The 11,828-nt window shown below is 33.9% G+C and overlaps 5 protein-coding genes across 5 annotated transcripts, besides 1 other annotated feature; 2 read left to right on the top strand and 3 right to left on the bottom strand.

Annotated features, from left to right (window-relative positions):
* Nucleotides 1-1,278: 1,278 nt before the first annotated feature.
* TVAGG3_1041980 (uncharacterized protein) lies at nucleotides 1,279-2,506 on the top strand (the record flags this gene model as incomplete). The annotated part of the gene is made up of 1 exon (XM_001328659.2): nucleotides 1,279-2,412. One exon carries the CDS (start codon nucleotides 1,279-1,281, stop codon nucleotides 2,410-2,412), a length of 1,134 nt encoding a protein of 377 aa, XP_001328694.1.
* A 508-nt stretch (nucleotides 2,507-3,014) lies between these two features.
* Nucleotides 3,015-3,412, bottom strand: TVAGG3_1041970 (ribosomal protein family; the record flags this gene model as incomplete). The annotated part of the gene is made up of 1 exon (XM_001328660.2): nucleotides 3,024-3,398. One exon carries the CDS (start codon nucleotides 3,396-3,398, stop codon nucleotides 3,024-3,026), a length of 375 nt encoding a protein of 124 aa, XP_001328695.1.
* A 228-nt stretch (nucleotides 3,413-3,640) lies between these two features.
* On the top strand, nucleotides 3,641-4,961 carry TVAGG3_1041960 (glycine-rich protein family; the record flags this gene model as incomplete). Its single annotated transcript, XM_001328661.1, has 1 exon — nucleotides 3,838-4,959. The coding sequence occupies one exon, from the start codon at nucleotides 3,838-3,840 to the stop codon at nucleotides 4,957-4,959; it is 1,122 nt and encodes a 373-aa protein (XP_001328696.1).
* Nucleotides 4,962-5,131: 170 nt separating this feature from the next.
* On the bottom strand, nucleotides 5,132-6,824 carry TVAGG3_1041950 (clathrin-coated pit assembly; the record flags this gene model as incomplete). Its single annotated transcript, XM_001328662.1, has 1 exon — nucleotides 5,163-6,818. The coding sequence occupies one exon, from the start codon at nucleotides 6,816-6,818 to the stop codon at nucleotides 5,163-5,165; it is 1,656 nt and encodes a 551-aa protein (XP_001328697.1).
* A 634-nt stretch (nucleotides 6,825-7,458) lies between these two features.
* On the bottom strand, nucleotides 7,459-9,249 carry TVAGG3_1041940 (SCF-dependent proteasomal ubiquitin-dependent protein catabolic process; the record flags this gene model as incomplete). Its single annotated transcript, XM_001328663.1, has 1 exon — nucleotides 7,707-9,233. The coding sequence occupies one exon, from the start codon at nucleotides 9,231-9,233 to the stop codon at nucleotides 7,707-7,709; it is 1,527 nt and encodes a 508-aa protein (XP_001328698.1).
* A 1,331-nt stretch (nucleotides 9,250-10,580) lies between these two features.
* Nucleotides 10,581-11,503: a mobile genetic element.
* Between the last annotated feature and the right edge of the window lie 325 nt (nucleotides 11,504-11,828).

Here is an 11,828-nt window from a genome sequence, read left to right as displayed (position 1 = left end):
TCCATGAAATTGATGACTCAATTCGGTTTTACTCACATTAATTATGAGTTTAATGATCGGAATTATAAGCATTGACTTTTGTGAGTCAACAAATTAAACTAAATGTTAAAATCCTTCTATTTTATATTGGCTGAATCTGAATTTGACTCGGTTGCATGATTGTCATTATGTTTCTATTATTTTTCCTTGCATAGATTTGGAATTTGTTAAATCAATATTAAAAACATAGCGGAAGGAAAAATCTTCAAAATTGCAGATTATTTTAGTCTCTACTGCAATAATCTCCTAGTAAATACCAATACATGGGATCACAATATCTGGAATATGCAATATTAAGGACATCTAACTATATTAGAAATACAAAATCATTATCTCGAATGGAATGTAATTAAGATTAGTTGGATTTAGAAACCTATTCATATAATTAAGTTCTTACTAAGATATTGAAACTAACTTATGAATTTTTTTTCAGAAATTGATAATGTATTCCAACTTTGTGGTATTCACATAAGCTTATCATATATATTTTTGTTTTAAACCTTTATTCAAAGAAATTGTGTTATCTATATTTAAAATTAGGAGATATATATCCTCAAACAATTTGAAATATTTCTTGGTATTGATTACTCTTGAGGAGTAGTAATTGATATCAAGTTTTCGTCTGATTTATTAATGTCTGGCGCATTTAAATGATAAATCCATAAGCAAAGCCTTATTCACGATTATGAATTAAAAAAAAATGATCATTGTTTTGTATCTATATAATATGTGATACAAGTGGTAAAAAGAATGTCAATACAAAAGACGACTTTGGCAGAAAAAATCACAAACAATAGATTGAGCACAAACTATCTAAATTTTGTAAAGTGACAAAATCACCAAAAACTTCCACTCGTATTAATATTTGTTATTTGATCTGAAAATCATATGTCGATCAAGTTTTAAAGAAATTTTCCTTATATTGGTAGAGTAATGAGAAAATTCAAGTGAAATCTCTGTGAAAACGTGATTATCCTTCCAAAATGCTTCATGATATTAATATCTTGCAAAGTAACTCTGTCCGATATAGTACGAAAAGCTCCCTTAACTGAATTTCCGATGCAGCAGATTTGTCAAAATTATCAAGACTCTTGAAATTTTAATTAAACTCAAAAATGTCAATGCAAATCATGTCTAGATCCTATATTTCCATCCTAACAGCTCCAAAATAAGGAAAATAAAAAAACGTTATCAATTTGAAATGATTTTAATCGTTCCTTATTAACGTATTAATTAAACATGAGAAGAGCTTTGAGAGCTCGCTCCCTCACCGGTTCATTCCAGACCGACCGTGACTGCGACGACATTGTTGAATCACTCATGAGAGGTGCAAAATGCGATACTATCCCTCCAAACATGACCCAAAACGTCATTACAATTTTAACAGCTCGCAGGAAGGATGCTCTTCTTCACGGCAAGGAGGCAACTGCTGCAAAGATGGAAACACTCATCAGCGAATTAAGGTATGGTCCAGATAAATTCGAAATCGATGGTACAGAAGATCCAATTACAACCCGTACTCGCTCGCTTGTCAAGACACGTGACTTTTCAGAGCACGACCTCAACCCAACACGTAAAGAAATGGCAAAGGGCAAGAAGACCGCTGAAGTCCCGCCAAACGTTCGTCCAAAAGTTATGCCACTCCTTAAGAATTCCAGATCCGTAAAGGTTTCTAGAATCAACTACGAGTCATCAGATCGTTATGATAAGGCTATGGATCAGCTTGACGAATATCAAATTGATTCCCGCCGTCTCGGCCCAAGATTCCAGAGAGTTGAAGCAATCCAGAGAAAGCTTGATGAAGCCCGCATGCACTACAACGACGTCCGTCTTCAAGTTCATACACAACGCCAGCAATACGAAGCTCTCGAAGCCGCCGCTGCCGAAGAGCTCGAAGAAAAAATTGCTGCCGAATCTCTCGAATACGGTTCCCATGTTCCAAAGTCGCTTCCTCTCGAATACTCCAAGTTCAGTGCAAATGCTCTCAATCTTCGTGAGAGACAGCGCAAGGCAGCCAGGCTGAGAATGTACGATGATGCAGACAACTTCAGCAAGCAAGCTTTAGCCTTAGAAAAGAAGCAGCTTCAAGCACAGAACGAAAAGTTTGTTCGCGCATTCAATCTCAACCGCAAATACCTCGACAAGAAGATGGTTGAGCAGCGCGAATGCTTCCGTGAGATCTGGAGAAGGAAGAAAGATAAAGTTTCTCGTGATACTACTGCTGAACTTCGCCAATCGAAGAAGGCAATCGAAAATCTCGAGAAGGAACTCGCCGAAGCTCAGGCATCCGTCGCAAAGGAAATGCGCCGCATCAAGCTCAACGAGCGCATCGGTACAGCTCCAGTCAATGCTCGTCCTGGTGCTCTTTACTAAGATATCATTTTTTTCTTTTTTTTATTGAATTAATCATTTTTTTGAAGTAATTTTATTTATAAAACATTATATCTTCTAAACTAGATGTTTTGCGAAGCTTACTACCATTTTTATTGTTATAGTTTATCCAAACAAGTGAAATTTAAAAAAATCTAAAAAAATTAATTGACAAGATAAGTTCTTATATGACTCAGCAGATTACTTAAACTATTTAAAGCAAACATGCGTGAATTCATCTAAAAATTATCTTAGCAAATAGAATTTATTTTTATGTCAGAATTAAAGATAGAACAATTAAGATAGCCAAAAACATATAGATATCTGAATAGAAACTCAGCTTTATATCGATGTCTATTTCTAGGTGTAAGATCTAAGCAAATTCATAAATGAGATCTCCAAATAAGATTGTGAGCTTAAAAATCATAATGTATAGGCTATGAAAGTAAGAATCCTTCAGATGTAAGCCTAATTTTAATGAAGAATTCAAAAATATTTTTGTGGCGTTTTAAAAAAAAGTAGAAGTCATAATTAATTATTGAAAAAAAGTAACAACTTTTTTCGAAGCATTTTAATTTAATATAAATGGCTGTAATTATAAATATTAGTTGACTTTACTGAGCCCTAAGAGCAAACTTGCGTTCGAAGAGGCACTTGTGGCGGCGAGACTCCTGAGCTGTGAGCTTGTTAGCATACTTTGGAGCAAGCTTGTTGCGGAGTGACTTCTCCTGATGCTTGCGGAGATCGATTGGAACTAATTTAGCCTTAGCGTACTTCTCTTCGAGAGCCTTGCGCTGTGTAACCATAAGGATTGACTTAACGCGGGCAACATCGCGGCGTGTGTTCTTGATTTCAGTAAGCTTTGTAGCGGCAGCGGAAGCAGCCTTCTGGCCCTTAAGCTCGAAAAGCTTCTTCTCGAGGCCGGCGAGTTCGTCAAGGAGTTCCTGGCGTGACTTTTTGATGAGTTCCTTACCCTTAAGATGTCCCATTTGGAAAAGGTCGGCCAACCGTCACTTTTTAATTTTCATGAGAATTGTTGTCTTTTGATTATTTGATAAATAGAATGTCCATTATACCCAAGATATTTTTAGCTTAAGATGTGGGTAAGATAAAAGAAAATAATACCAAATTTTTAAAAAATATGTTGATTGGAATCTATAAATCAGTAACTCATCCTATTTCTTACCAAATAGATGATACATTAGTATTTTTTGTTGAAAATCAGAATCAATTTCATATCAAATTACAGATGTATGGAAATTCAATGATCATGGAAAGGTTCTTCACTAAATGGGTTCGAATTTTTTCTGTATTTCTTTCCAAAATTAGTATTGGTCAACATGATATTGTTGCCTTCGGAGAAGATGATTCAGAATATTGCAGTTATATCTAGCTTGAAGTTGATTTTTACTATTGTTATAAGCTCCAATGCTAAAATATTCCTTATATGAGCCTGAAAAACCTGGTATTGTCGTTAAATACCCTCTAAATGTTTCGAAAAGGGGTCCTGCCTATACTTTTGATTACCCATGTGTTAATTCCTCAAATTGTACCGATTATGTCATTGACCTCCCTAAAGGATTATATAAATTCGAGCTATATGGTGCCTCAGGCGGGAGCGCGACAGGCAAAGTCTCTACATTTCACTACGAGAATGGCGTCTGCCTTTCCCAAGATTTTGTTGACCACTTCAACGGAAATACAAAGTGCCTTGATTCATTCGATGCCGGCGGTGCTGGCGGCTACGTTAGCGGGATAGTTAGTATCCGTAAACCCATCCAAATCTACGCCACTATCGGTGGTATGGGAAGTTATTTCACAAGCTCCTGTATGCGCCAAATTGAGTGTTTTCAACCCGGAACGATGGTTCCTGGCGGCTATGGCGGCGGTGGAAGCTCTTCTGCGTTTCCATCTGGTACAGCTAGTGGCGGTGGAGCAACATCTGTGAAGTTTTTGAAAAACACATTATTTCATCGCGTGATAGTCAGCGGCGCTGGTGGTGGATCTGATGATACAGGAGGAAATGATGGTCGGGGTGGCTCAGGTGGTGGTCTTGTTGCCCAAGGATGGTGGGATAATCGTAACTACGTCAGAAATTATATTGCAAATTCGAGTTTTGGATTTACTTTCGGAAGCGGAGAAGCAGCACAATTTCAAATTTCTATGCATCCTAATGGTGTTAAACAACAGAGCTCTATTGACGATAAATGTGGAGCCGGAGCCGGCTGGTTCGGCGGGTTTGCAAGTAATCAATATAATTCAGGTTGTGGAGGCGGCAGTTCTTGGGTTTTAACTAAAGATGCCGTTATTCCTGATATATTGATCCACTACCATGATGAGTTTTATAATGAACTTGGCTCTGATACATATAAGTTTGATAATAATTCAGAATATTTGTTTACTGATGTTCATCACGTTCCAGGTATCTGGCAAGGCAATGGTCGATTGGTTATTACTACACTTACCTTTTCTGACATTCCTTCATGCTTTGAAAGATATCAGACATCATTTAGTATTCTTTTTTATATACTTTTTTGTACTAATAAGTAAACCATTTGTTTGTAAGATACCAAGAAGAATTTCAATCTGTACAATGAAAATAATCTTTCATATCATGTAGCATAATCAATAGATACGATCTGATTAAGATGTGATCATATGAAAATGAAAATATTAGATTTTAAAGTGAAATAAAAAAAATTAATGAAGAAATACATAAATCCTTTAGTGTTATATACTTAAATGATTATATTTTACGAAACAAATATTTTCTTAGGAGGACGGTCCATGTCAATTGTTAAGGCAGAAGATAAATAATCGTACCTCTTAGACCTGCTAATAACATCTTTCGCCTGCATCAACATATCATCCGATGAGTCCAAGACTTTCATCAATGATCCTGCTGATGCCATCTCCTTAAGCAAAGGCAAAGAGATAACTTCCGCGAAGAATGAATCCATTGAATTAATGTTTTCCATCATTGCTCTTGTCGCTGTTACAACACTTGAGAAGTATCTCTTGATATCATCTTTCAAGTGTTCATCAGTTCGGCCGTTTATGACAAAATTTCCTTCCAATTCTGGATGAGCGGCGTGAAGCATCAATTTGATTTTAATTATCGATGCCAGTTGAGTTATTGCTATAAGCGATGTATGGTATGTATCACCGATCTTGTTCTGCGAGTACCTGTTGAGGATTTCATCTGTTTTGACGGTGATTGGGACAAAAGCGCTGAGGTTAGATTGGTCCTGCAAAATCATCAAAATTGTGTACAAAACTTTTGCGGCAACACGAGGATCTGTTGACCAAGGACGTTCGCCAAGAAGATAGTTAGTAATGGCCTTGGTGGAATATGGTTCTTTGATGGCGGAAAGTAACAACCTGCGAACGTGTTTCGATTTCGGAGGTTTATCGTTTCCGTATGTCGCTTTTATAATTGTTTTCTCAAGTCCTTGAGCGGTAATTGTTCTGAACGATTCCTTGAAGAATCCGAAAATGGGATTGTCGATCGTTGGCTCGTGTTGGTGAGAGTTTTTCGGAGGAATTGTAACTCTTTCATTTGGACCTCTCGCTTTGAGAACGGAAGCAGCAATTTGGGCTGCAGTAGGGCGCTTGGATGGGTCGATCTGGCAGCATGCTTGTATTGTTTGGGCAAATGCTGGTGAGCAGCCAGAAGGAATTGTAATTCTCCCTTGTAGAATGGCTAATGTATCTTCGGGTTTGAACATTTCGTTACGAGTAACTAATTTGTATAAGGTGCATCCTAAAGCCCAAACATCTGCTGGTGTTGAAATCGGAATTCTATTGTAAAGATCGATCATTTCTGGAGCTCGATAGCTCTGTGTTGTATTATTATCGATATCGTCTTTAATTCTGTTGATTTCAGATGGATCATTTGCAACTAAAACACTTGTTGTTGCAGAACCGAAATCGCAAAGCTTCGGAACTCCATTTGGTGCCACAAGAATGTTTTCTGGCTTGAGATCGCGATGTAATATTGGAGGATTTTTTGAATGTAAGAATGCAACTGCATCACAAATTGCGTGGAAGAAAATCAAAATTTCTTGCTCACTTAATGGTCTATCTGTCATCATTCCGATACATGTCGCAGGTGCATATTCAAATAGGAATTTAATTGACATGTCAACTTCATTTATATCAACTGCAAAAATCTTAACGATATGTGGATGTTCTGGTAATGCTTGTAAGAATTGAGCTTCTTTCTTGAATTGATTAAACTTATTTATATCGACGCATTTAACGTATTTGAGTGCATAAACTGATTTTTGTTGATCTTCTGCAAGAAAAACCCATGCATAACCACCTTCACCAATCTTTTCCTTAAGGGTAACATTATACATACCAATTTTAATGGTTTTACCCAAAAGAGCCTTCATTCCTTGATTCATTTTTTTATTTCTCTGATTTCAGCGGGAATTTACAAAAATCGTATTTCATTCAAATATAAAATAAATAAGGCTAATGAATTTCAAACGCAAGGTTTATGAATTTTATAAAGAAAATTAATGTCAAGTCTATGCAATATAATGGCAACGGATTTTGCATATCATCCATTCATTGTTGCAGAATGAAGAGGAGTCAATCCACATTTACCCGCTTCATTTATATTTGTTTCATACAAAACAAGGTCATTTGGCAAAGTTCCTCCTCTTACAAGGATCAATATCATAAAAGCATCTTATCCTTCAAAAGATTTGATCAACAACATTCAAAGTATTTTGCATTGATATCATTGTATCACAGTCTCTTGAATTTGTCTACTTTATCTAGCTTTGAACCAGTAAAACTATTAATTTGGTCAAGAATAATATTTTATCAAAATATCATTCTCATATTTAATTATATTTGAAGCTATATTCGGTATCTCCATATATGAAGCATGTCCTATCCAAGACCAGCTCAAATCAATCCAATAGGGGAAAATTTTGAAAAATCTTTGTAACCAATGGATTAATCTATAATTATCTTGATTATTTGTCATATGCAACATGTCTATATTTCATTTATAATATTAATTTTGCGATATCGTTATCTTCCAATATATCGGATCAAAATTTCAATGAATTTGATATAACCCAACGTGAAAAACTACTATGAAATTACTTTTAAACATAAGCTCGAAAGTCTAAGCCTGTGAATTGAAAAAATAAATTCTCAAAAATTTAATTCCATGAGATAAGATATCATGAAAACTTGAAATTAGATTATTCTTCTCAAAAGATGTAAAAAATGCGAGTATATTTTTTTCAAATCTAGAAAAAAAAAACAACAAATATTTATAAGCGAATAAATGGTGAAAGAATAGTAAATCTATAATTAAGGTCGGGAGAATCCTTCCAATAACCCTCATCTTCACCGGAAGAAGTAAAGATAGATAAGGCATCAAGTTTATCGTTAAACGATATCGTAGAAGCGTATTGTCTGTTCAAATCGACTCCCAAGCATGCTTTAGCCTGTTTATGTCTAATATCGAATGCGCGAATCTTTCCATCAGAATAACCAGACACGATGTAATTTGTGCTAGACGTAATAGTCGTTGGTTGAGGCCCACCCGCGAAGAATGTTGCCACTGATCTAGGTTCTCGAACATCCCATATCTTGATACAATTATCGAACGAACATGTACAAAAAATGTTTTCCGAAATGCTACTGAATTCTGATATCTGTGCTCTGTGGCCGATAAAAGGCCTGATTTCTTTTCCTGATTGGTCGAACAGACTACAAGTTGTACTTTTGATTTGCGCGCAAACTATTTTCTCCCCTTGTACGCATATATTCGATATACCCGTATAAGGAACTGAAAGCTGCACAGGATAGACTTGCATCGTGTCGTTGGAAAAGAAAATCGTATTATGTTGTTTCGAAACGAAAGCAACGAATCCGTGGCCGGTGGCAATATGTGTATCGGTAAATGTCTGTACTGGTAAGGCAGCAATGTTCTGTTGAGCTGTATCAAGGGCGATACGGATAATTGTGTTTCCTGAGACCATCCAAGCAGGATCACCTTTCTTACCTATGGTAATTGAATTTATTTTATTTGGATAAGGGAACTGAATGACTTTCCATTCGGTGGAGAATTCTGGATGTATTGTATAGCTGAGACTATTTGTATCATTAGCCATTGAAACGTAAGCTCCGTAGCCATTGGTAATGCAATTTGCTTCGTGTGGTGGTAAAAGCGTTGATCGGAAATTGCGGTTTTTCCATATGGAAGTATCGATTTGAATGTCATTTTTATTGAGGAGATCGTTAATTGCAAATGGTAAAATACGAGGAGGAGGTGCTGGAAATTCTATGTAGTTGGCGGATTTAAGAGATGAGAATGTAGCCGTACTTGGATCACTGAAACAGATAGAATTGTAAGCTGCTACGATTTCTTGCATTCTTGGACTTGTATATGCTACCCAAGCTGCTTCATCTTCGAGGTTCCGAAGTGCATTTGTATGAGAATTAGTTTGCATCGGCATTTCAGTAGTTCCAATCGAAGCGCCAGAAGTACCCTCTGACTGACTGTCATTTTGTCCACTGGATTTTTTAACTTCTGGTTCTGTTCCGGAGTCAACTAATTCTTTATTTTCGTTACCAACAAGCTTTTTATTATTATTAAACCATAACCTTACTGTTCTATTTGTCCAATGATTAGAAAATTTCGAGAGTTCTTCAGCAACTTCAGCAGAAATTCTACTCCTATCTGGAGATCTCTCTGGATATGAAAAATATAGCTTTAGATTAGGTGTTAAAATACTCTGCTCTTGAGGTGACGGATGATAGCGTCGAATATCATCAGCCGGTTGACGGTCCATTATCACTTAAATTTACAGCTGAATTTACTAAGAAAACCGTTGTATCGTCGATGTTCAGAAATATTTGTTTGAGGTCCCTCAAATCATATTAAAAAATCAGTAAAGGGCCCTCAATTTTTGCAGCTATATTAAAGTTACCCAGAAATATTTTGAAATTTTATTATACTAGGTGTTATAAGAAAGTTTCAAATTAATTTACATTATACAAATTGAAAGCGAGATTTGAATGGCATTCAAAAACTTATTTGGCGTATTGTTTTTCTTGATATTCTTAATTAGATGATATAATAGAAGCTAGGAACTAAGTTAAAAATTGCTTATTCAGAAATTTTTGGGAGATGGTTTATGGGCGAGCTATAAAAAAGGGGCCTCTTTCATATGTATATAAATTAATAAGACTAGCTTAAAATCCTCACAAAAAAACTCAAAGAGTTTCGAAATATTTATTTCAATGGAATGGATTTTTGGATATATCTAAGAAAATAAAGTCAGTAAAGATATACTATTCAAGTTTATTTTCGTTCAATTAGGAAAATTTTATTCGTTTAAAATTTTTTCGCATCAGGACAAGTCATACATATATTTAATCACTAAAAGCTATAATTCTATTTTCTCAATTATATCTATTCAATTTTAAATTCAAATTGAATACATTGCATTCAAATTTTTTATTGTTATAAAACTAATCCCTAAATTTCATCAAAAGCAAGGTGTATTATTATATATAATATGAAATTGGTTAATTGTTCAGATAAATATTTTTACATTGAAATTATTTCCGTGTAAACATTTGAATTGTTTTTCTGATACTCAACATAAATTGAAATAAGCTTATGATTTTTTTTTCAAAAATTTTATACTCGAAATCCTTGACACCTTTTGTCCTTTCGTAATGTTGAAACTACTCTTAGTTTAGAGTAGTATGAATAGAGTAATGGTGGGGCTGAATGAATCTTCAATTAATTCAAACTAATTTTTCTTTTGATAATTTTACAACTTTATTTTAACTTTGATGGATGAAACTTATCATAATATGAAATGAAATTATACTTTTCAATCAATTTCGAACATTTTGTTTGTTTCTTTCTAAATTATTTCTAATTTTTAAGCATTCTTATTATTAAGCCTAATCATTGCCGTTATCATGTTCTTCATACAGAAAGCCATTCAAATCAAAAATAATTACGCAATATTCCTTTATGTTTTGACGTTCAAGACAAAATTTGTCTCAACTTTATTAAAATTCATATACTTGAGAGTTATCTTTGGTATGTACAAAAATTTCTACCTTAATGCAATTAGAATTATCAAAAAATACTCTTAGTATAAAACTTTCCTTTGATAATTAAAGGTGACCAAACTATTTTTTGAAAGTCCGCCATAACTTTAATGGTACTATTTCAGCGTGTACAATGAATACAAAAATTCTAAGAGTACAACATAAAATAGTACTTTAGACTTGAGTTAATGCTACCAAGCAAATGTTAAAAAGATGACTTTAGTGTTTTGATAATCAAAGATTAAAATCATTATTGTCTAAATCAATAATCATAACGACAGAAGTTAATGTTTTTTCATCAGTGCTTTAAATCCACTTTTAAAAGTATACCTCAAAAATCAAAATATCAAAAAAAAATTGGCCGATAGGTTTGGCTTTAATTTTTGTCTGCTTTTATGATTTGATATGGATGTTATAATTTTAAAAGTTGAGCCAAATTCACCAATAGATTTTTGAGATTTGCAAATACTCAATAATTTTCAGCGTGTTATCTTTTATTAAAAGAACTATTTGGTTTCAGTATCATATAAATTGATATTTACTTTCTATTTGAACCTTCATTTAGCTAATGATTTAATAATACAGATTTCATCTAGTCCTTATAAGAGAATTTTGAATTTGTTATAATAAAAAACAAACATATATAGCTTACACTTCTATAATAAAGATACCTTTTATAGAAATCAGTATGAAATGTGTTTTGGCTTATTGGAAGCATATCAGACATAATCGCCATAATCAAAAAAATCTATATACCCAATAAGTAATAAATTTGTCGATATAGATTTTCCATAAAATTAGTTTTTAGTCTGATCTTAAAATAAATTTAATTTTTTATAAAAAAAATCACATTTAAAAGTACCCTTTTAGTAGCTCGAAATCCTGTTGGTGGATTTGGGGCGTACTTCAAAATTAGCTTTTCTTCTACATATGCAAGCTATATTTTAAATATGGGGCAAATCGGATCGGCGAAAGGAGTTTAGTTACCTTTTTGATAATTTGAGTCTCCAATTTGGTATTTGCAATTACATATAATATTATCTTATATTTTGATTTTTGTAGCTGTTGCAAATATTCTCTCCCCTATTCTTTGTTGTTTCATAAAACTTACAAATTTCAAAAATTTATCACTCATTTATATTCAATGTCGTAGAATAATTTGCAATATCTGTTTGAAAATATTAAGTTCAATCAGAGAAATCTGATTTTTCATCATGGAAACTACTCATTTCCATTTAACATGAATGGATATTTCTGTTAATTCTACTCCTAATTACCGAACTTCTACATCTTGTAATCCTTCATACAAATTGCTT

Source organism: Trichomonas vaginalis, chromosome I (genome assembly GCF_026262505.1).
Source record: "Trichomonas vaginalis G3 chromosome I, whole genome shotgun sequence".
Classification (NCBI taxonomy): Eukaryota; Parabasalia; order Trichomonadida; family Trichomonadidae; genus Trichomonas; species Trichomonas vaginalis.
The sequence above is the reverse complement of the archived record's forward strand: the minus strand, read 5'-3'. Positions and strand labels throughout refer to the sequence as shown.